The following is a 22,521-nucleotide window of genomic DNA, read 5'->3' on the forward strand; positions in this document are numbered from 1 at the left end:
ACTGGGAAAGAATGTGCAAATGGGGCGGTGTTGGAAGAGCGTGTCAATTAAGTCGGGTTGGGTATCATAGCTCGTCGTGCCCAAGAATCTTGGCCATTTCGTTGATGTCGATCTTCTCGGCTGTGAAATAACAATTCGTGAGCATGAGTGAGCCGTCGACGTCTGTGTGTGCAGCAATGGTGCGTCGTGATGGTTCGGCCAGGACATAAGAATGAGCACAGACCTGACTTCAAGTGACGAAGCACCGCGCCCGTGCGGCCGATGATGAAGATTTCTAAGCCGTGTCGGGCGTCGCAGGGCAGGTTCCAGATGTTGAGCATTGGATGGTGAAACGGACAGTGTTGCATGCATAGAGTCGGGACAGGCGTGCAGGTGAAAGGGTAACACGCATACCAAAATTCCAGTCGATGGTTGCGCCAGTCTGGTCCAGCAGCCATTTGTAGATAGGGGCTTGTCGAACGCCTTGCACGTCGACTTTGTCAAAGTAGACAAAGTCTGCCTCGTAATTTGTGAGCCCAAAGTCACGAACCTCCTCCGCGGTACCGGGCTCTTGCCCACCAAACTGCGCGTCCAGTCATGCACCGAAGAAGGCGTTGAAGCAGTAAGCTCGAGTAGCGCCGCCGTGCATGTAGACATGTTACAGTGTACAAGCCGGGACGCGACGGCGTTGGCGGCGTGGTGGTGGAATGTGACCACAAGCAAGGGGTGGAAAGGGGTGATAACCTTGTGTGTACCTGGTTGCACGGGAAGGCTAGGACCTCGATGCCGCGCTTGCCAAGGATGCGGATAAGGTGTGACAACTCCTGTGTGTTGATGCCCAGCGACCATGATCAGAACCACAGCATGAAGCAACAACTGCCTTTATCGTGGCAGTGTACACCTTGATGGACGTGTGGTGAATAGGCCTGAGCGCAAGTACCTCGTAACGGGGGTCTGTGTAGCCACACTCGCTAGCCACGTTGACCACGAGAAGCACCTGCCAGTGTGTGATCAGCAGGTCAGGCTCAGCCGATGCCTGGTGGCACGATACCTTGCTTGCCGCATGCGCTGTAGCATGGCGGTTTGTGCTTTGTCACTTTACCTTGCCGCGCAGGCTGGAGAACTCAAACTCCTTTCCGTCCCAGGTGGTAGCCGTCAGGCCTGTCGTGTGTGTGTGACACGGGTTTGGAAATGCAGTGCAAAGTCGATGTGAGCTTCCTGTGAGCAGGGGACAGGGGTCACCGAGATACCGGCCACTTGCCGGCATCGTATAAGTTGGCTGGTCCAACGCTAGCCTGGAGCGCGGCGTGTGGTAACAACAGGACCGTCAAGCCCAAGACCAGCACACCGCCGACCGTCGTCTGCATCTTGAATTTTCGCGGAAAAAATGCAGTTCAGTCGCTTCTTGATTTCTCATAATTTCTTGTGAATTTAAGGTCTATTTTGTTGCATTTTACGGTCTGATCTTTCGCCGTACTATCGCTGTCGTGGTATCAAAGTACGCGTGTCATGGTGGTCGAGGCGGTGTTGGCTGGGTGTACGAGTATGAGACCAGTCTAGTCCCATGCGCGCAACGCCGCTTATCACCAGGCATCCCCGTGTTTGCTTTTTTTTTTTTTTTGCTTGCTATGCTGCAAAGTGCTCCCACACCGTCGTCGGTCCACTGATTTCCTCGGGCCTCATCTGTGATGGCCTGTTCCGATGGGACCTGCTCTGCTCAACCTTCATCTGCACCGATCTGGTCTGGGGCCTGTGCTTCGGGCCTGATGCGCAAGGCACCAGTGCGTGCTACTCAAATCCAAAAAAAAAAGTCAGCTTACACCATTGGAAGAAGAGTATCAATTGATAGAGACGAAGGAAACAGAAGAACAAGGAAAGGTCGTTGGCGAGCGTCCGGCCAAAGCAGTGGGAGCGGAAGGACTCAGCCTGCAAACACGGAACATGACGACAGAAAGCCAAAGACGACACAGCCGCGCGGCGGCATGACCATATACCACCAGGTCGGGTTACAAGCGCGGCGGGCATCTTGTCTGCGGCATGACTGTAGAGCAGGGGCGTCGCATGACATCAGGCAACGGGATGCAAGCACGGTGCACCCATGGCCCGACACGCGAGCAGCAAAAACCGAGCAAAATAAGTGAACCGGTGACTGACCTCTGGTCTGATTGGAGGAGCTGGTGTTCGTCTGCAAGGATGCATAGCGTCGATCTGCACCGACAGGCTCTCTGCACAACAGACAGTGACCGCGAGGCCGCATGAGTCACCCAAGAGAAGCAAGGAAAGTGCCACATCGCAACGATAGACGCGTAGCTCATTTTTTTTTGGGTTGACAAAACGCACATGACAATTTGAGGGGCCGTGGTTCGCCTCGGAGGCGCGGCAGTCGACACACGAGGCAACTGCTCTGGCTCAGATGCAGCAGGCTCGCTTGACTCGGCCGCGTCCGTCGCGACGCAGTTGGTGAGCGTAATGATGGGCTGCTGAACATCGCCTTCGGGCTGGTGAAGCACATGGGGTGTATTGGGCTCAAGCGACATAAGCGCGTCCACCAAGGCGTGGTTGACGACCGGTGGCTCCTCATGGCTGGGCTCCCAGCCAATGGGCGGCGAGGCCGGCGGAGAAATGAGGAACTGCTTGGTCGGCGCAGGTACTTCTAAATGGCTCCCACGGCCAGCGTCAAGCTCCTGAGGAGGAAGTAGGGACAATCACGTCCAAAAGGGGGGGTCATATCAGGGCAAACAACACACAAGGCAGCAAGATGGCACAAGTCGCGGCAACTGGTCACAGAAGCAAAGGACCACCACAGGCCAGGTCATCGGCAGAAGCCACCGCCATCAGTCTGCCGCACCTTGGCGAAATGAGCCTCAAAGCAAGCATCTGCATAGTCCTTGTTGTTCAGATACATGCGTGCGCGGGCGGCGTCCTGCACCGAGCCATAGACCAGGCGGACGCGACTGTGGTCTAAAATCACGGTTGCAAGGCCGGCAAGATGGAAGTCAAGACGAGTAAGTCAAGGTAAATCGCCCACACATGGCGTGCTCAGGAAGAGAGGCAAGGAAAGGAGGGCGGAACGCACCCTCATCGGCCACAACACGTTGCAAGTCACCGTACAGGTAGGCGTCAGTCAACAGCAATTCCTGCACGAGGGAAACCGGTGTAAACAACCAAAAAAAGAAAAAGCGGGGCAAGCACAGGTCCTTAGTCTGCGCCTGGCCCCCACGCATGCAAGCAGCATGCAAGCGTACCAGTAAGGGGTTGCTGAGCTGGGCGTCTGTCGAACACAGGACCATGCAGGAGGGTTCGCCCTGTGTGGCGGCTGGCACTTCGGCAAAAGCCACCCGAAGTTCGACCGTGGCCATGGCGGAGGCGGGGCGGCACCCAACCACGAGTCTGGGTCGACGCACCATGTCCACCAAACGCAGACGCATGGCAGCAGACAATGTAACAATGGGGCGAGGGCAGACACGGGCGAGGGCAGACACGGGCGACGGCAGGCAGAGGCATGCCATGAGCAAAATGAACTGACACGTGAGTCGGCCGACATCCATACCCCTCTCCGTGACAACTCGCGCATGAATGGCGTGTGTGCCGTGCCATTTTCACTGACCACCACGTCATGCACATACCAAGCACCCTGTTTGGCACAGGACAGCACAGGACAGCACCCGTTCAACGCTCGGCTCAGCACCGTCCAAGCCGAAGGATGATGTCGGGTCAGCAGTTTGATCGTATCCAACCGCACTGCTCTTTTAAAGAATGATGACTCGAACCATGATGGAGTCCTTTCAAGCGTCAAGAGAAGTAACAGAGAGAGAGAGAGAGAGAAGAGAAGCGAGAGAGAAGCGAGAGAGAGAACAGAGACAAGAGAGGGAGAAGCGAGAGAGAGCAGCGAGAGACACACACATCGAAGAGATTGGAGAGATTCGAGAGAGTAAAACGTTGATGCGACAGCATAGCAGCAAAAAAAACAAAAGAATAGATGACATCGTCAACAACAACATGATTGTCTGACAATATAAGAAGACGAAGTCAGTCAGAAGAAACAAAGCGGAATGAAGAAAAGTGTGACATTTGTCACTGTATCGCTTGTACACTTTTTTCTTTTTGCCATCACGGAATTTTTTTTTCGTTTTTTTCTCGGGGAAACTCGCACGGCGCACGGCGGAGCTGGGAGTAGAGGACGGGACGTTGGGTCCAGGCACACCGGCATCAGGGGCCGAATCCTGGTGTGGAGCGTCAACATTGAGAAGAGGTGTTTTCCATGTGGACGTCTGGACGCTAATAATGACATTGTACTCTTCTTGATTCCTTGCTGGTGGACACTGCACGATCATCGCCTTGTTGCCGGACCCATCTCCCCAGGTGTGTCGCGTGGTGTGCTGGCGATCCAGGACGACAAGATGGCAGCCCGGACGTATCATGATGGTAGCTATGGCCAGCGTGCCGTCTACGGTCAGGTCAAAGTGCCCCCACTTCCCGTTTTTCACGAACACAAGCCGGTCAAGCCGGTCAGCAGCCGCAGGTGTCGGTACGCCCTTGCCCGTTTTTGCCCGTGCCTCTTCCCCCACGATCACCGCTGATGGGCTCATCGATACGCTCTCAATGACAACTACCTGGCTCGTGGCATCAGAGGGCCCAGCGGGGTAGGTCTGCTGCTACTTGCTGGTGGTACTTTGTTTATTTGTGCACTACTGGTGCTCCTTAACACCATAAGCGAGGGTCCGGCTGCACCCCGAATCCTCAAGGAGACCCAGCTCGTACGTCTTTGTGTATCCGCTTTTATCTCCGTACCAATCAGATGTCTTGTCCCCCACGTTTCAAGAACCATACCACAATAGACATGGACATGTCATGCCTGGCCATCCTGCTGGGCTTGTGTTTATTCCCACCCCCCGCGATTCCCGTTGCGGACACGACCGCAGGTACGCGCCGAGGAACGCTTCGCAGCACCCCAGGCCGCTGCTCACAAGGCTATAATCGACGAGTGGAAGAACAAGAAGTTAACCTCGGAACAAGAGCAGATTCGAGCACAAGGTATTTGCCTGACGTGCTATCTTGCGCCTTGTGCCCGCGCTCATGCAGCCGGATTCTTGCTACTCAGGCTATCAGCGCAATGCCTTCAATCAAATGATCAGCGATCTCCTCCCACTGGTATGTTCCACCAGGTCTCAAACGGATTCCATTCAACTCGTCGCCATACGTTGCCTATCCGCCCCTGTTCCATCCGCTCTCAACACTCTATCGCCACCACACCTAGTGCACACCTTCATTCAAATTTCACACTCGTTGTTTTGTATCCACCCAACCACGCTAGGACCGAGAGTTTGGTGACCATCGACCCGATGAATGCCTGGCTCAATGGTATCTCCCACCATCTGAGCTGCCTACAACCAGGTGAGAGGGCCCTTGCTCTCATGACGCTGCATCTGGCTTGCGCTGACGCACGGTTTCATGCTGTTCGAGCTTGCTAGTGTCATCATCATCTTCCACAATGAAGCCATCTCTACTCTTCTTCGTACAGTTCATAGCGTCCTCAACCGCTCGCCATCGGCGCTTATTGCCGAAGTGCGTGCTGTCTCATGGCGCTTTGCTTTGCACCTCTTTGATGTGGTGCAGGAGGGAGCAGTTCGAAACATGTTGCGGGACTGGTACACCATTGATGAATTGTGCCATATACTAGGTGCTGCTGGTTGATGATGCTTCCACGGGCGAGTGGCTCGACGCGTCCTTTGAAGCACAGGTGGCAGCCATTCCCAAGGCTCGCTTGATGCGCCTGCCAGAGCGCTCGGGCCTTATTCGCGCGAAAATTGCCGGTGCCCGGCAAGCCCGAGGCGAGGTCATCCTCTTTCTTGACAGGTAAACCAGGTGCCAGCTCGTGACACAGCACAACAAACTCCATGTCCTTCCAGTCCTCCTCTTTATTGCCAAGGGCAGATGCACTCTCACTGAATTTCACCTCGCCGCTTAGTCATTGCGAAGTCAATCCCGGCTGGTTGCAACCCATGTTGCATCGTCTACGAGAAGAACCCAACGCCATCGTATGCCCCGTCATAGATATCATCAAATCGGTTCGGCCCAGCAGTCTCAATTCCATTTTTTTACCCAAGCCCAATGCACACCTCGCCTGCACGCTGGGTCCATGCCAGAACCTGCTTACAAATGTTGCGGGTCGACTCCGCACCGGCTCTGCTTTCGTGTGCGATGCAGGATGACTTCTCCTATGTCCCGGTTTCCGCCACAACCCAAATTGGTGTCTTTACCTGGTTCATGCAGTTTTCATGGAGCGAGTACGTCCTGTCACCGCTTTGCTCACTTTCTCAGTACGGGGCGCTTGGCATTCATTATGGTTTCGTTGGTTCGTGCACAGGCTGACCGAGCAGCAACAAGCCGCACGACCGTCCAGCGTGGCTCCGGTATGTTTGAGATAAATCAGGCTCTCCAGCATTCTCACATTCCCATCTTCTTTTCGACTCTCACCAATTCTTGCTCTCTCTGGCGCCTGCATGCAATTGCTTGCCATAGATTCCATCACCCACCATGGCCGGCGGTCTCTTTGCCATGCGCAAGGTGGGAGTGCGCCACGCCCCCAACAGCCAACCACCCCTTTTCTGATACACCCATGTCTTCGCTTTCGTCTTCTGTGAGCCAACAGGAATATTTTTTTCAGCTCGGCAGTTACGACCTGGGTCAGAATACCTGGGGTGGTGAAAACCTTGAGATGTCCTTCCGTGCTTGGATGTGTGGTGGGCGTATCGAGAACATTCCATGCTCGCGCGTGGGCCACGTGTTTCGCGATCGCAATCCGGTCAAATTCTCCGATGACAACCCTGGCCGGACAATTTTACGGTTTGTACTGCTCTGCATGATTGGCATTAGTTACTACTCGTCACGGACGTGTCAAGCGCATCAACTTGTGCACCAAGTTGCTTTGACTCACAGAAGGGCCTCACCCGTTACCTTGATGCGACGTGTACTCTTGTCATCACCACTTGTAGCAATCTGAACCGAGTGGCGCGCGTGTGGATGGACGAGTATGCAGATATCTATTACGAGTGCGTCTCCCTTTACTCATCTCTCGATCGGGGTTTCACATCACCTCACCAGCACCCCTTGTTTTTAGCATGGTACCAAACGCAAATGTAGATCCTGGAGACATATCTGATCGTCTTGAACTCCGCGAGCAACTGCGTTGTGGCACATTTTCAGAGTACGAGCTTTTCCACCGCACCCGTATCCTCCGTGAGTCTTGTCGCGACTCGCCTTACGATAAGTTCTCATCTCTCTGCCGATGCGTCCCGTCAGTTTCCTGCACAAGGCATATCCTGACATGTTTGTGCCAACACGTGATCATCTCTGGGCACGCGGCGCCCTTCGGTACGAGCTCGCTTATCGCACGACGCAGTTGACTCGATCTTATGCAGGCATTTTTGATTATCGCCACATGCGGCAGGAATCCGTCGAGTGGCGAGTGCCTTGTTCTCACGACCACCAACTATGACAGCGTGCGGGATGTCAAGATGCGGTGCGTGTGCATGCTCATGGTGATTCTCCATTTGGCGAAGGCGCACCGCATGATGTCACGGTTTGCGGGTTCTGTGGTCGCACCTGTGCTCCAGGGCTTGTGGTGAGCATCCTCCAAGAACGGAGGCCAATCAATTCTTTTTTTCGCGCCAACCCGTTCGTCAATTGCGCAAGTTGCTCCTGTATGGAGATCGGTAGGAGACCACTCTTGTACTAATTTGAAACAGCTCATAACAAATTCCACCCCAGAACTGGGCTCAACTCTGTGTGTTTGCCGCAGCTGCTTGGTTCCAGAGAGCAGCACGGCCACGAAGATTGTGCTTGACAACTGCAACGAGAACGGGCGTACGTAGCAACTGTTGCTCAAGCCAAGCCCATCTTTGTAGTACTTGCGCCACTTCTGAACAGGCTTTGCTCTAGATTTGGGCTGGCTCGAGTGGAAACATTTGCAAACGGGTCAAGTATATCATCCAGCTACAAACCGCTGCATTGGCATGATTGCGAACAATGGCACAGTAGGTGTTTGCCGCTCAGTCCTCGCGTTTCAATTTTCATTGGATACTTGCTTGCATAACAAAATGCGTTTACGTTGCGCAACTTCCTCATATCCCGGTATCTTCTTCATTACCTGTCACTTTGGATGACGTAGTCAAACTCAGAGGTCGGCCTGGTGAGCTGCAGCAAGTCTGCCAAACAGCAATGGACTTTCACAGAGTTTTCCGATATCGAGTATTCTAGCTAGTGTGCACTGGATGAACACAGTCGAGCAAAGGCAAAATGGGACGACCGGCTGTGCCGGCGCATGTGCTCAATCTTTAGCAAAGCGAAGCGAAATCAAATGGTTGGTGGCTCTACCATAAACAGCCACTGCCTCGGACAATCGAGCACAACCAAACAGCCAACCAAACAAAAGCATCAATTTTGCGGGCCCAGCCCGTCATTAAGTCTCGTTTAGCCATCACTTGTGCTAGGAGAAAACAACACCAAGCAAGAAAAAAAAAATACAGAGAGGTGGAATGAGTCTTTCTGTCTACCCCCAACACGGATCGAATATTTAAGAGTGGAACTTTGACTATTTGCTTACACCAGGCGCGTCGGCGAGAAGTACGACTCAAAGCGACCATTGTAGTTGAGCAACAATAGCAAACTACCAAGGTCGCCGCGATATCCACCCGCTTCCAATTTGGTGGCCACTAACACCAATATGACGACATGCAAAGCGGTTGAGCAAAGCAGATGGATGACAGGCTGCATTCGACTCCGAAACATTTATACCTTTGAAAAGAAAGCGGGCACAGGTGGCAAAGGCATCATGGCGCTGTCGCAAGGCAGCCAAGCCCTCGGCATCCACCCACACGGTTGGATTCTCAGCCAGCTGTCAGAGGAAGAAAATTTGTTGTGCGAACTGTAAGCACAAGCAGTCCTTCTATTTGATAGACTTGGCCTCTGGTGCAAAGAGCGACACACCTCATGGCAAAACCCCTCCACGTGATGCAGCATTTCTTGCAAGATGTTCATCACCTGCTCCGCCTTGCGATGCAACAGAGTCCTAAGGGAGCAAGCGTCACAGTTGTATATCCCAGGACACGAGAAAAGGTGTGAGTTCCGTGTTTTCTTTGCGCTCAAGAAAGGCTGTTTCTACCGCCAACGAACCGCCGCAGCAATAGCTTGGCAAAGCCTGCGGTGTGTTGACAAAGCTCGTCCAGTGACTTGGCACGCTCCACTTGCTGCACATACTCCTGCCATGCTGCCGCCAGCACCTAAATCAATGACACCCAATTGTCAAGAATTGAGGGCAGCACCATCTCGGTCGGGGGCTGTTTCGGTGGCATCGCGGTTGCTACAAACCTGCTGCGTAAAGTAATTGAACATGACCGAAACAAAATGATGCATGCCACTGCGAAATAGTTCCACTCGTCGCCAACGTTGCTCGGCATGTCGTGGCGCTTGCCGACCCGCAAACTGGAAGCGAGCCAGCACCATCAAAGGCGAGCGTAAGTCCGTAGCCCAAATAAGAGTGAGCGAGAGAGATTTGAGAAATTCGAGAGATTCAAGAGATTCAAAGAGATTCAAGAGAGATTCGAGAAATTTGAGAGATTTGAGAGAAAGATAACTCTCGTGGTGAATCACATACCTTGCTGGCCAGCCAAACGGCATCCAAACGCAAGAGAACCCTTCGCAGCTGTAAGAGCAAGGCTGATACCTACGCACCGATGCACACCACATGGGGAATTGCGTGTCAACTTGGGTTGGTGCAATGAGCCATGATAAGCTCCAGATCCTGTTTACGTACGCGATTCACACTGGTCATGAAACCACCGTTCCAGGCTACCGAGAGTGGCCAAGGCGCATCATAGGTCAAGCCGAGATGAACAGCTTTGGGTGAAAGCCTTGCCTCACAAAGCGTCACGTGATGCATCATGGGTAGAGAGGCCTAAGATGTGCAGTGAGGGCACAAACATGCCATGAGCCGAAACGCACGGGTCGCGTTCCAGCGCTCGGGCCGTGAATGACATAGCAACAAGTACGGACATACCGCAGTGGCAGTGGATTTGGAACGCGAAAAAGCAAGAACTGTTGTCATGGGCACCGCTTCCACGGGCGCGCGCGGCGTGGCGGGGCTCGGAGCTTGATTCAGGGCCAAGCCAAAGGCGTGCGAAAAATCACCATCACCATGGAGAACCATCCGGTGTAAGGCTTCCATGTGTGCAGCCAGGCCCAGATCGTCACGCAAGTACGCCATGATGGCGGCTTGAACGATCTGGCATTGAGCGCGCAGCGGTCCCAGGACGGCAAGATTGAAGGCCTCTTCCAGCGGCACCGGGGCTGAATCAGGTGTGCGCGCGCTTGCGGATGCAGCGTCATCGGGCGAACGGAGGATGGAACCTGCACCCGTAGCCAACCGAGACGGAGGTTGCTGCATCCGCTGCCCCAGGGCCTGAAGTGAGTGGTGATTGGTCACAGCGTGTGTATTCGCGGCTCGGTCGGACGGACCACCTGCTGTGGGCGATGGACTTTGGCTGAGCGGGGTTTCAGCTGCGGTAACCATATCCTCTTGCGCAACGTTGGATCTTTCATCTTCAGGTCCCAGTGGCACGGTGCGAGCGTAGCTGGCCGCACTCTTGCGCGCGGCAATTACGAGATCATCGTGGTGCGCACGGGTAGCACGGCAATTGTGTTGCAGCTCCCAAACATCGCAAACAACGCCGGCCACAGCGTCCGATGGTTGACTCGCAGAGTTCTGATCTTGGGCAAGAGCTCCGGTCAGTGAGCTGCTACGTCTCACATGGCTGGAGCCACCAGCATCACTTTCCACAGGAAGGCGTGCCAAATTGTCCACAACACCTGGGACCGGAGCCCATGTGGGCCGCTGACGAGGCTGTTTCGCCGCCGTCGCCGCTGCAGCAGCAGCCGCCGGCTCAGCCAAGTCTGTCTCATCAACCTCAGCAAGGTGTTGATCACTTTCATCTTCGGTGTCGTGAGTAGATGCAGCTTGTGGAAGTCCGTGGACGTCTGTGTGCGCAGGTTGAAGCAGGTCCTGCATGCGCTGACCTTCGTTTTCCTGTCGCCGCCGTACACGCTCGAGTCGTTCTCGAAGACTGGCTAGATCTGTGTTATCACGAGCGTACGGAGCAGCGGCGCGTCGGGTTGCTCGCGCTTTGGCTCGAGCAATGATGTCATCATGGTCACTTGCCATACCAGCCGCCACTATTGATTTGTCCCCATTTGATACGTCGAGCACGTCCTTGCCACCCATTGCCGATGTCTCTAGCGCCGAAACAAGCTCATTTGGGCTTGAAGAAGCCAGCGGTTCGGGTGTCGTTGACTCGATAAAAGTCGAGGGTAAGTCTTCAGCTTTCGGCTCATCAGCGACACTGGCAGCCATATCAGCTGGCGCTGACACCAATCGCTCATCATCAATGGTTGTGATGGCAGATGGTGTATGGGCCAACAATTTGGCACGGTTCTCAGCTGCTTCTGTGGTCAGCAGTTGATGAAGTCGTTCACGGTGCTTGGCACGCTCCGTTGACCAGGCTATGCGGCGGGTCTGCTCATCCAATTTATGTGCACGCTCCGCATATTCACGTCGCAACTCAGTCTCAGCTTCTGCCAGACGTAGCTGCTGGGCTTGTTGCTCCCGAAGTTCGCGGTCCAGTTCTGCTTCACGCTCAGCCTCCCGCTCCTGCCGCGCTGCTTCGGCCATTTGCTCACCCTGTAGGAGTGTTCAGGAGACATAAAAAGGTGAAGGTGCTGTGGCCCGGATGACACTGGGATGGTTAGTGCATGCAGCTTGTCTTACCTCGAGTGCAACCTGCCGAGCGGCTTGGCGGCGAGAACGCGCCCTCTCGAGTGCGGCCTCTTGATAGCCCATGCGAACACGCAAGTTTTCCTGCGCGGTTCGCACTCGCGCCAGATGGTCTTGCAGGGCTTGCTGCTCTTTTTGATTTTGAATCAGTTGCTGCCTGCACACAAACACAGCATAGGCCCATGTGATGCCCGTGAACACATGAGCACGACGTTGCGTACTGGTCTGCAGTTTGGAGCCTTCTGTTCCAATGGCTCAACGTTACCTCGTCTCTTCACGTTCCATGTGCTGGCGTACGCCCGTGACGTACTGCTCGACCGCCACCATACGCTCCTCGATCCCCTGCCAGTCCATGCAGGTCGAAATACATTCGTTGTAAGCTTGTGCCCATGCGCAAGTTCAGATCCAGTTCATATGCAGGATGTTGCGCGACAGGCTGGATAGGGCGCGGCAAACCTGGGTGGTACGGGTCAGGGTGGTAGCAGGTCGAAGGGCTTCCATGGTGACAAAGAGGCGCGAACCCTTGAGACACTGTTTGAGCAGCTGCATGCCCTTGCCGGCAGCCAGGCTTAACTGCAGCACCTGATAAAGGAAGAAGAAGAAGAAGAAAAGCAATAAAAGCAAAAACAAAAGGCAACGAACGATACTGAGTCAAGGCGGCAATCACAATCGTGCTTAGGCACGAATTTTCATGCTCCCTCAATATGAAAAAAGGTCAGGCCACACCTCTGAGACGGGCCATTGCGGTGCTTCCGGACGTAATTTGAAGCCTTGTTGCCAAAACCTTGGATCCGTGACATGGGCATGGCGGGGGTCCAACTCTAGACCCAGGTGCTCGAGTTCAATGTTGTAGCGTCCGACAAATGCAAAATCTCCGCACAGCTCAAGGAAAGGATTGAGCGATTTCTAGCAACAAAGGCCAGAGCGATGTGCGTGTGAGGGCCAAGAATGGTATTTGTATTCACAGAGAGCCAGAGAGCCAGAGAGCCAGAGAGCCAGAGAGCCAGAGAGCCAGAGAGCCAGAGAGCCAGAGAGACACGCCAAAGTTGCATGGAGGCCGATCGTGCACCAGAACAGTCACAACCTGTACCAACCTGGAGCATCGCAGCCACTACCGGGGTTGTTGATTCTTGTAGACCACGTGCAGATTGAAACAGCGTCCCCATGACTTGGGACAACGGTTGAGCCTCGATCTTCACGCATCAAGCACAAGGGCCCGTCATCATGAGAGTTCGTGCAAATCTTAGGTGTGAATGCTCGGTGTTGCATCTTCCGTATTGAGTGCGTATGCAGACACATTGAAGATACCTGTTGCAAGATGCGAAAGAGCTGGCGCTGTTGGCGAGCCATAGGAGCAAGTGTGTGCCATAGGCGAAGCAAAGTGGAGACTGCGGCTGCACTAGCCACCTAGAGCATTGCAATATCGCAATGCAGAAAAAAAAAAAAAAAAAAAAAAAAAAAGAAAAAGAAAAGAAAAAAAAAAGTAGAGGGGTGGCCCAAGCGGAGCAAGCACAGCGTATGAAGAACGACGTTCGAGTCAGCATCCTTGTCCATACAATGGCACAGCTATGCAGGCGTACAGTTGTCATGCAGGCTTGTAGGTAGACTTGGACACTGCACTGGAGGCGACGGCGGCTAGTGCCATTGCGCGCGTCATCGACAAATTCCTAAGTCAAGTAAAAGCACGAGCAAGTGTTCGTTCAGATCCATCCTTGAGTGGACGGCAAGTTTGTATGCGCAAAAGCACGCGCGCACCTGCAGGGCTTGCCAGACGCGACCAGCCTCAGCAAACTTTTGGAGCATGGCACGCGTGGCACCAACAGAGTGTTCTGGCAGGCGAGGGTGGCCAGCCAAGGCCATGGCTTCGTTTGCGGCGCCAGTGAACAGCAATACCGCGTGTCGGCACACCTTCGAGTTGAGTGGTTCAGTGCCAGTAATCCCGGCCATGATTTTTCATGATGAGTTGTGGGGGGTGCGGGTTTGCTCATGCGTGTGGGAGACCAAGCTCAAGGTTTGTAGTATCGACGACACTGCGTCGCAGTATAGCGCGTCAAAACGAACCTCATTTGGTGTCAAAGCTTGGGGCAACAGGTGCTTTGAGGCCCCACGCAGCGCAAGCTGATCTTGGAGCCATGTCATGGCTTGCATGGCTTCACTTACGGCTGGTCCGGCCTCGCTAGCAAAGCCCAGGTTGGGTTGAGGCTTGGAGGAAATTGGCAGTGAGACTCGGGAGCAAGTGCTTGTTGAGTTGATCTCGACAGGCTGACAGGTTGAGATGGCCGTGACGGCGCCCAGTGGTTCGTGGTGTAACTTGTCTGAGGACGAATGTGAAGCCTGAGCCAAGCCGTAGCCCACAACGATGTTTGGTTTTTCTTCAAACATTCGCAATATTTCAGTGACTTCACGATACCCAGAAGGGCCATGTGATTGCAGTGGCTCTATACAAAAGCACAATCATGAGTCACGATCCAAGTAAGTATCCAGAAATGGCAAAAAGAACAATCAGCCCGACTGCGGCGACTCACGTGTTGTCAACAGAGCGTTGCGCTCGACAATTGGCGGGGCCAAGGTATTGTCGACGAGAGCATGTTGTAATCGAGTTGCGTTGTTGAGCAGAGATGGAAGCGCGGCTGTTTTATTTTGCCACGGGTCGGCATGGATCGGGGCAGGCAAGCCCAGACGTCGGCGAATCGTGCCCTGTGGCCGTTGCAGGCGCACAAGTAAGGCGATCGCTGCCATTTTGGTGGTCGCGGATACCTCACGCATCGCTGCAGCAGCATTCACGATCATGCCCGTGCAAGGGGTCGAACACAAGACAAGTTGTCGTGTGAGTGTGGAACAGTTCAGTTTGGACACTTTTGAGTCTGATGATGAAGGGATGATTGAAGATGAGTGCAAAAGTCACGGGATCTCACCACACCACCGCTCAGCAGCGGGCAACGCCTCTGCCAGGGACGTCATGTTGGAGGCCAGGCTAGGAGATGGTGCAGGGCCAAAGGTAGTTTTTTGCGAGCAAACAGGGGGGAGAGAAGTGAGCTTGCTGAGGAAAGAGCATGCTTCAAGGGTTGAGTAGGTGGAGGGAAGGAGGGAGTGTGTTTGAAAAATAAAATAAAATAGCAGGGCGGGATTGGGTTTCCAATAACCAACCTGTGTGCCAACAGAAGTTCAAGGATCTGATACTGGGCTGCAGCCACCACGGCGTCATCATTGGTGTCGTGTGGTTTGAGACCAAAGCGCTGCAAATGCTGCTCCCATGCGTGGGCATGATCGGGATCAAGGAAATGGCGATAGGCAGTAGCACACACTTGCCGCTTGGCAGGTCGCTGCTGTCTCAGTGCAATGCTTAGCCGCTGCGAGAGGGCAAGCACGCCGTCTGAGGCACGACTGGGTCTTGCGCTGGGCACCCATGTCGCCGTTGCTCGTTGCACCGGTTCTGGCAAGGCTGCAAACTGCCGATGCACTCTCGCTTGCGACTGAACCTCAGCAAGAGCCGGCGCAGCCATGACCTATGCTGCTAAGCCAACCAAATGCAATTCGTGCACACTGAGGCTGAGGCGCTGTGGTCTTGCCTCCTCTTGTCGCCAGTTGAAGGCCTGTCTCATCAAAAGAATCAAAAAAAAAAAAAAACGGTCAAAAAATTTATTGTCACCTTTGTGTGTGTGTGTGTGTGTGTGTGTGTGTGTGTGTCTGTGTCTGTGTCTGTGTCTGTGTGAGGGTGAATTCATGGCATGTCACTTGAAAGACCAGGGGTGGCCGTTCCACTTGATGATGGTAGAAGGGGGTTGGGGCTGGGGCGAACGTTTGAACAACAATAGTCGTGGTGACAGCAAGCGGGCTGAGCATCATGAAGGAGGAAAGGGTGGTGCGGAAGCGTATGGGCCATTGGGAATGAATTTGGGATACAGAGAGATTCGAAATGTACAAAAGACGGTGAAGAGGTATTCAGTGAGTGTAGGGTCCCTCGAGTAGGAAGAGCACGCATCCAAGGTGACATTCAACAAGGTTGCACACGCGAAGTAGATGCACAACGTTTACATGGTGCTGGTCGGGATTGGTAGGGCGGGGCCTGAGTTGGCTTCCCATCGACTAAACACATCAGCTAATGCCGAAGGGTCAAAGCACGCACCAGCCACCTTGGAAAACTAGAAAAAAATGCGTCGACAAGATCAAAGGTCCTGCGTGAGTCCAGCCATCTGCGTCACCAACAGACGTGACTGGACAGGGCGCTGGAGTTCAAAAACTTACCGTATCGGCGTCCGTCTGGGCCAGAAAGTCGGTAACAAATTTAAGATTGTGCAACACCTGTCAGGGCAGGGGCAAGGGCATGAGCTACGGCATGAGCAGCGGGTTCAACAAGGCTGGCGAGACGTACCTGCTGCCCCTTGGGCGTGCCAACCCAACTGGGATCCACAGCCTTGGCCCCCCTAAGATATCACACCAAGTTTGGAGGGGAAATAAGTGCAAGCAGGGGAGAGCATTCAGAGCCAAAAAAAGGGCCCTTTAACTTTAAGATTTGCCCACATACGTGCTCAACTTGGGCTCCTGCCCTGCTTGCTTAAAGGTTTCGAGAATCTGTGGCAACGTGCATCTCCCTCAGCAATCAACAAAAGGTTCGTCAAGGTTAAGATGCGCTTGAGCATGCTGGGCATACCTCACGCAACATGCCGTCTTTGTTGTGCTGAAACCATGTGGCCACATCACGGTCCTCGACATTTGAACCAGCAGCCATGAGCTGACCCGCATCCACCCATGCATGTCCCTGTGAAGCTTGGTAGTTAGCGCCGTTGATTGTGCAAACGTTGGCACTAAAGTCCACCTGTGGGGATGGGACACAGAGTTGACAGGAGAAAGAAGAACAAACAGACAAACATCAAAGCAAGCAAACAAACAACAAGAACAGCAGCAGCAGCAACAAGCGCCGACACAAGCGAGAGCACAAGCGTGAGTTCACGGCCATCATTTTTGCGCAGTGTGGTCAGTGAAACCAGGGACGAGGGCCTAGTGTGGTACGTACGAGTTGCGGATCGGTGGGAATAGGGTACCAATTGCCCCAGCGAGGGTCGACAGCAATCATGTGCAAAACTTTGCTGCAAGGCATGGCACAAAGACATGACACGAAATACAAATTTGAGGCCCATGCGACAGCCCAGGGAGTGCACACATTGGCGTGCAACTCATCTCATGGCATACTAACTTGCTGAGACGAATTGGGTTGAAGAAGTGAAGCTCATGCAGTGGTGGCGCTGGATTGCCGCCACCACAACTTGCAAGTAGAATGCGGCGCATGCCTTCCTTTGTGTCGTCCGCATCATCTCCCGGGGCCCCCAGATGGCCTTGAGGCACACTCCATCGGTTCACACTGTACACGTGTTGTGGCCCAATCCAAAAGCAAGAATGAGCGTATGGGAGAGGGTAGAGCTTCAAAGATCAAGAGGCACACCATGGGCGCAAAAGCGAGCCAGTTAATGCATCGGGTGGGTCACTCTTGGTGATGATGGCCTGACCCAGGGCGCTTTTCCATGAGTAGCTGAAGTTCTTGCTTGTCGCCCACTCGAAACATGAAGGCAAGACCACGGCGATCTCCCTGAAGCCCTTGACCTTGTTCTACAGGAGGGCACGTTGTGCAAGCAAGCGGCGTCAAAACAACATCCAACATCATGCGCATACCTTTGGGGGGAGGCTTGATTTTCCTGTTCACAACGAAACACGAAGCCAAGGGTCTGGGCCAACCTACCCATCCGAGTGCTGACGTTTGACATGATGGAGGCAATCTCTTCAGCAGCGCCACCAGCGTCACCACCTGAACGAAGAAGGTGCAGCAAACGGTCATGGATCACGGCTCGAGTCGGGACCAAGCGGTGTTCGAGGCTCAGCCAGCCTACGCCAGCGACGCCCGCGCACCTGTGATGGTCACAATTGCAACGGGTCCTTGCTGCTCCTGCTTGGGTGGGGTGACAATTTTGCAGCCATATTTGGCCTCAAGCGCCTTGCGAGTGGCGCCGCCCTACAACAGAGTACAGTCATGTGTATGGCATGCCACAGACGAGCTGGAGCGAGAGACGACGAGGCCCTTGAGCGCTCTCAGACTGGATCAACCGCGCACCTTGCCAATGATGTGACCCATCATACTGACAGGCACGTTGACTTCGCGGCCAAGTTCACCACCAAACCCGCCACCACCAAAACCACCCGCACCCATGCCAAAGCCGCCCCCCGCGGCGGCACCGTTGCCAAACCCGCCGCCACCAAATCCGTTCATGATGTGAGAGAGAGAGAGAGAGAGAGAGAGAGAGAGTTGAAGTTTGATGAGAGAGAGAGAGAGAGAGAGAGAGAGAGAGAGAGAGAGAGAGAGAGAGAGAGAGAGAGAGAGAGAGAGAGAGAGAGAGAGAGAGAGAGGATTGAAAGAGTTGAGAAAGAAAACATAAAAAAAAAAGAGGAGAACGGCAACCAGTTGCACAGCACCAAATGACATGGTGCGTAAATGGGAATATGAAGTGTTGGCTTGAGGTTCGGTGTCGGGGTTAAATTACAAGTATGGGCGTTCAGCATCAGGCTACTTAAAGTCCTTGACCGGTGAGACCGTCATCGAGGCGTCGGATGAAGGGTGTGGCGATACAGAGCAGGGGTTTTGTAAGGGGCCAATAGGTCACGACCACCGACGGGAGCGGCTGTTGCCAGTTGACTGCCGTGCTGCAAAAGGGGCGAACATGCTCGCAAAGCAAGGCAGTCGGTTGGTTTGCTGTCCCGGCTGGCCGGCACAAGGTTGGCAACGGGATCGGATGTCGGCGGACGCTCTCGACGCAGCTATGAGACAAGTGGACCATTTGCAGGACAAAGCGATGGCGTTTGTGTGAGTTTGCTCGGGAAAGCACAGGTTGGTCTAGCCTTGGAGCCAGAACGACAACGGCAGGGGCAAAAAGTTTTTTGCAAGCGAGAGCAAGTGATGGTTGGCAGCTACTGGGATCAAGCGTCGACGGCCACCGACCGCAAGCAAAGCTGGCGGCTCCAGGTCATCGAGGTGGCAGTTGCGCCAGGCCGTGGGCGAAGGATAGATGCCCGTCAATTTTTGGGTCAACTGACACGTAAGGTCGCGCTTGAAGGCCTCATTGAACTCACCAGCTGAGCCTGGGAAGCAAGTCGCAAACGCACTATCGCAATAAACGACAGCTGAAATGAGGCGACCATTCAGTACACGTGCGGGGGGTGGGTGGCCAGGTCAAAACGAGGAAGCGAAACTTTCGTGTGAATGACGAGAACACGTACCAATAAACAGCTCGTACAAAAGCAGTAGGCAATGTTGTCAGAAAGGCACGCTGGTCAGCAATGAGGCCTCGTTGGAGATGCTGAAGGATTGGCAGGTGGCAATCGGGTAATACAAGCCAAAGAAGATCGCCAAACGGAGCGGGAAAAGAGGGCAGTGAGGCCCTGAACTGTGTCGTCAAACTCAGACGTGGCCCTTCTTATGACCGAGGAGGGAACAGGAAGGGACCTGTGCAGGGGCATGCACTCACCTTGGGAGCCGATGTTACGTCATGATGAATGGCTCGCCACAGATGCTGATAGCCTTGTGCCCACGCAGAGTACAACTTGTCCTACAAGGCCAAGCAAGAGGTCAGGGTGCATTCGTGGCAAAACAAGGAGCACGCTCAGAGGCTTGTGTTGAGATCAAGGCTTACAAGGGAGCTGGAGTGGTCTCGCCCGCGCGGCCAGCGACGCAGCAAGGCCCACCAAAAGGCAGCAAGAACCATGTCTTCAAGTGAAGAGTCCATGATCCATCGGCCCTGCGCGGCAGAGACCACACGACCTACAAGTGCACACCACAATGGTCAGTTCAAGTGCTTGCATGGCATGACAGCTGGAGGCAGGCCATCTCGCTCATACCCAGCTGGAAGCCCTTGTCAATGACCGTTCTGAGCGGGACGTGGTGGGGAAGCTGTCCGGCGGCCAAAACATGCGCCACACTCGATATCTCCACAGTCTACAAGCAAGGCCCCGGTTTGTACGTTGGCTGGTCAGGGCGCAATGACGGCGGAGCCATCGTACCGACAGATGGTAGCGAAGTGGCATGCTAGACCGACCTCTACAAAATGAGCCCCGCGCACGTGTTCGTTGGTCTGGGCAGCAGGGTCAACGCTTCTAGCCGAGGGCTGCCGACTGGAGGAGCGTGAGCCCTCGGCGTCTGAGTCGCCGCTGGCCTGACGCCGCGGCGCGGCTGGCATAGTCAAGCCTACCGATACCCTGTTTACAACATAGGATGCTCTTAGAGCCCGAAACCATGCCTCGGAGTAGGTACGCACGAAACACAAAATAAACAGAGCAATGTACAACAAAAAAAACAAACAAACACAAGTACAAGTTGTGAGCCCCATGCAGCTCGCCGCACCGAGTGACAACGCAGCTGTCCAATGCTTGGATGGTGGGCGTCGGGGGGATATCTCTGGCCACGGCGCGAGCCCAGGCTGCTTCGGCGACGCCATCATCACCCTGCATTTGTTGGTTCAAGTTCAAAGTCGAATGAGCCGCAGCGAGATGACAAGGGTGAGGACGTAGGGGTCATGAGAGCAAAAAAGGAATGTGCCATCGTGTCTACCTCGCCGTAGGTGTTTACGTTCGCCGCTCGTCGCGTGACATGGCTTTCGGAAGCAAAAGCTGCACACGCGTTTAAGCATGGTGATGGCGCGTGAGTTTGCCGCAGCAGCTATCACGTTTATTTCTCGGCCAAATTCAAGCTTGTTTCGGTGACAACGTACGCTGCAACTGGGCTGCCAAGGCGTCGAGTTTGGTTTCAAAGCCATTCGTATCTGGCAGGTGGATGGCCATGACCCTCGTCGAGCCCTGGCCAGATCAGCCGTGGGACGGGCTGTGGGCTTGAGTTTCTCCTCAATGGCAATTGGCTCGGCGATGTAATCCCAGCTCCCGCATACCTGTCAAAACCCATTCGAGTCGAGCAAAACAAATCCGATGCATGAGACATGAGAAAGGTAGGCAAAGAACTCAGTGTCCTTTTGATACCATCCGGCATGCCATGTGTTTCCACCCCCTCTCCGCCTTCTCCACATGACCATACCAATTCCAAACTCCCAACACCCTCAAACCATTCACCCTGCTGCTCCCATCCCTAGACCGCCACCACGGCCGTGAGCCACCCACCTCCTGCCATGCTCAAAAGACCAAAAAAAATAAAAAATCAAAAAACTGCCCAATCGTGATCTTGACAACAAAGCAATTGTCAGATTTTACAGGCAACAACAACAACAACTTGGATACTTGCGTGAAAAACTAAGACGAACAGCTCTAACGACTCAGCAATAAGTAAAAAGCTTGCTACAACAACCTGATCATCGGTGCTGACAATTCCCAATGCCCCCCAATATGTCAGAAGAACTCAACCACACACACAAATGCAACATGCGTTTTCAACTTTTCTCGTCGCCTGCTTCGTGGTCGTTCATGAAAGCTTGCTCATGCCCCTGAGGGTCTTTTGGCGATATCAACATCGACCGTTGGTGCTGCTTCCAGCTCGGGTCGGGGGGGGGGACCTTCACTATTGTCACCATCGCCTCCAGCCCGAGGCGCGAGCGGGCCAGCAAGAATTGCGAAGCAGTCTGCTTGTTGATGGTCGTGCCCCTGTTTTTGGGCCGTGTCAAGCAACCGCTGCACAGCCCCGTAACCGCTCTGCACCTCAAGTGTCAGACATTGCAAAGCTCCGTCGTCTTGTCGTTGGGAGCCATTCCTGCTTGCGCCAATAATAAGGCATGAGCACAGCGGCGAGCCGGTCGCCCCCTCCGGCCAAGCGGGCACGGCGCCTCCTTCGAGGGCGCCAGGCGTCTTCATCCTCGTCCAACTCCTCTCTGCCGTCGACCACCAGTGCCAATCCATTGGGTCGCCGGCTGCGCCACTGCAACTCTGTAGAGGAGGTGCTGCCACATCGACTTTGCGCCACCATCCAAGCACAGGATACCGACCGTCTCAACTCCCACGCACCATTTCGCACATATGGGGAGGAGGGCCAATCCTTGCAGGAATTTTGTCAAGATCGTCCAAAACTCTTGCGCAGCTACTGTCCAACGCCAAGACGGTCAATCATCTACCTGCAGGTCAGTTCTTGGTCAGGTCACAGAGCATCATGTAGTTCACGCCATTCTGGGGCTCTCCTGGGGCTGCTCGACGGCCAGTCACCTTCTCCTCATCAACTCTCACTCTGATGGATGACGCCGACAACAGCCAATCATAGATGAGCGCCAGCCCACTGAGCTTGAGCAGCTCGACTTGGACTTTGTGAGCCGGTTCCTCGAGGCCTTTCTCCCAACGATGAAGGTGGGTGCAATGTGTCACCGAGACATGTTGCAAGTACTGTTGGCTCAAAGGCTAAGCAGCCCAGCTCCATGGGCAGCAGCATGGGATCTAAACTGTCATACTCCTGGCTCTGATGTCTCCATAGGTACGGGTAATGGAACCCTGGCGCATCGAAGTGCCCGCCAAGGCGACCAAGACCAAGGCACACTACGAAACCACGCTCAAAGTGGGCCATGGGGGCGAGTACTCGGTGGCAGCACGTCGCTCACGCGACGGACCTTCTCTACACCCACAAATCGGTCTCAATGATTTGGCAGATGCCCTGCTCTACAAGGTTTGTCGGGCTCACAACCAGAATCCACAGAGAATTCCGGTTGTATCGCTCTCCATAGCTCTGTCTTGTGAGCCCCCCCCCCCCC

The 22,521-nt window shown here is 54.3% G+C and overlaps 5 protein-coding genes across 5 annotated transcripts in view; 2 read left to right on the forward strand and 3 right to left on the reverse strand.

Moving 5' to 3' along the window:
• Positions 1 to 274: 274 nt before the first annotated feature.
• On the reverse strand, positions 275 to 1,000 carry MONBRDRAFT_16837 (uncharacterized protein; the record flags this gene model as incomplete). Its single annotated transcript, XM_001745300.1, has 3 exons — positions 275 to 562; positions 735 to 803; positions 920 to 1,000. Coding segments are annotated over 3 exons (438 nt in total), but the record flags the coding sequence as incomplete, so codon positions are not given.
• Positions 1,001 to 2,480: 1,480 nt separating this feature from the next.
• MONBRDRAFT_3061 (uncharacterized protein) lies at positions 2,481 to 2,639 on the reverse strand (the record flags this gene model as incomplete). The annotated part of the gene is made up of 1 exon (XM_001745301.1): positions 2,481 to 2,639. A coding segment is annotated over one exon (159 nt), but the record flags the coding sequence as incomplete, so codon positions are not given.
• Positions 2,640 to 4,372: 1,733 nt separating this feature from the next.
• On the forward strand, positions 4,373 to 8,242 carry MONBRDRAFT_32151 (uncharacterized protein; the record flags this gene model as incomplete). The annotated part of the gene is made up of 16 exons (XM_001745141.1): positions 4,373 to 4,507; positions 4,610 to 4,736; positions 4,902 to 5,013; positions 5,081 to 5,130; positions 5,294 to 5,373; positions 5,451 to 5,544; positions 5,660 to 5,835; positions 5,948 to 6,047; positions 6,187 to 6,266; positions 6,347 to 6,392; positions 6,502 to 6,546; positions 7,123 to 7,218; positions 7,401 to 7,501; positions 7,781 to 7,845; positions 7,909 to 8,015; positions 8,150 to 8,242. The coding sequence occupies exons 1-16, from the start codon at positions 4,380 to 4,382 to the stop codon at positions 8,240 to 8,242; spliced, it is 1,500 nt and encodes a 499-aa protein (XP_001745193.1). The 5' UTR covers positions 4,373 to 4,379.
• An 880-nt stretch (positions 8,243 to 9,122) lies between these two features.
• Positions 9,123 to 16,893, reverse strand: MONBRDRAFT_36820 (uncharacterized protein; the record flags this gene model as incomplete). Its single annotated transcript, XM_001745302.1, has 12 exons — positions 16,821 to 16,893; positions 16,458 to 16,622; positions 16,052 to 16,108; positions 14,954 to 15,156; positions 14,722 to 14,846; positions 14,332 to 14,670; positions 13,967 to 14,121; positions 12,263 to 12,388; positions 12,072 to 12,148; positions 11,801 to 11,963; positions 10,037 to 11,713; positions 9,123 to 9,260 (listed from the first exon to the last, which is right to left on the reverse strand). The coding sequence occupies exons 1-12, from the start codon at positions 16,878 to 16,880 to the stop codon at positions 9,123 to 9,125; spliced, it is 3,285 nt and encodes a 1,094-aa protein (XP_001745354.1). The 5' UTR covers positions 16,881 to 16,893.
• Positions 16,894 to 21,561: 4,668 nt separating this feature from the next.
• MONBRDRAFT_32153 (uncharacterized protein) overlaps positions 21,562 to 22,521 on the forward strand; it is a gene marked incomplete at its 5' end in the record, with an annotated part of 1,881 nt that continues 921 nt past the window's right edge. Inside the window, 3 exons of the mRNA XM_001745142.1 lie at positions 21,562 to 21,903; positions 22,031 to 22,123; positions 22,248 to 22,436. Coding sequence (XP_001745194.1) covers positions 21,562 to 21,903; positions 22,031 to 22,123; positions 22,248 to 22,436 — 624 coding nt within the window. The remainder of the gene's footprint in view (positions 21,904 to 22,030; positions 22,124 to 22,247; positions 22,437 to 22,521) is intronic.

This window comes from Monosiga brevicollis, genomic scaffold (assembly GCF_000002865.3).
Source record: "Monosiga brevicollis MX1 MONBRscaffold_8 genomic scaffold, whole genome shotgun sequence".
Taxonomy (NCBI): Eukaryota; class Choanoflagellata; order Craspedida; family Salpingoecidae; genus Monosiga; species Monosiga brevicollis.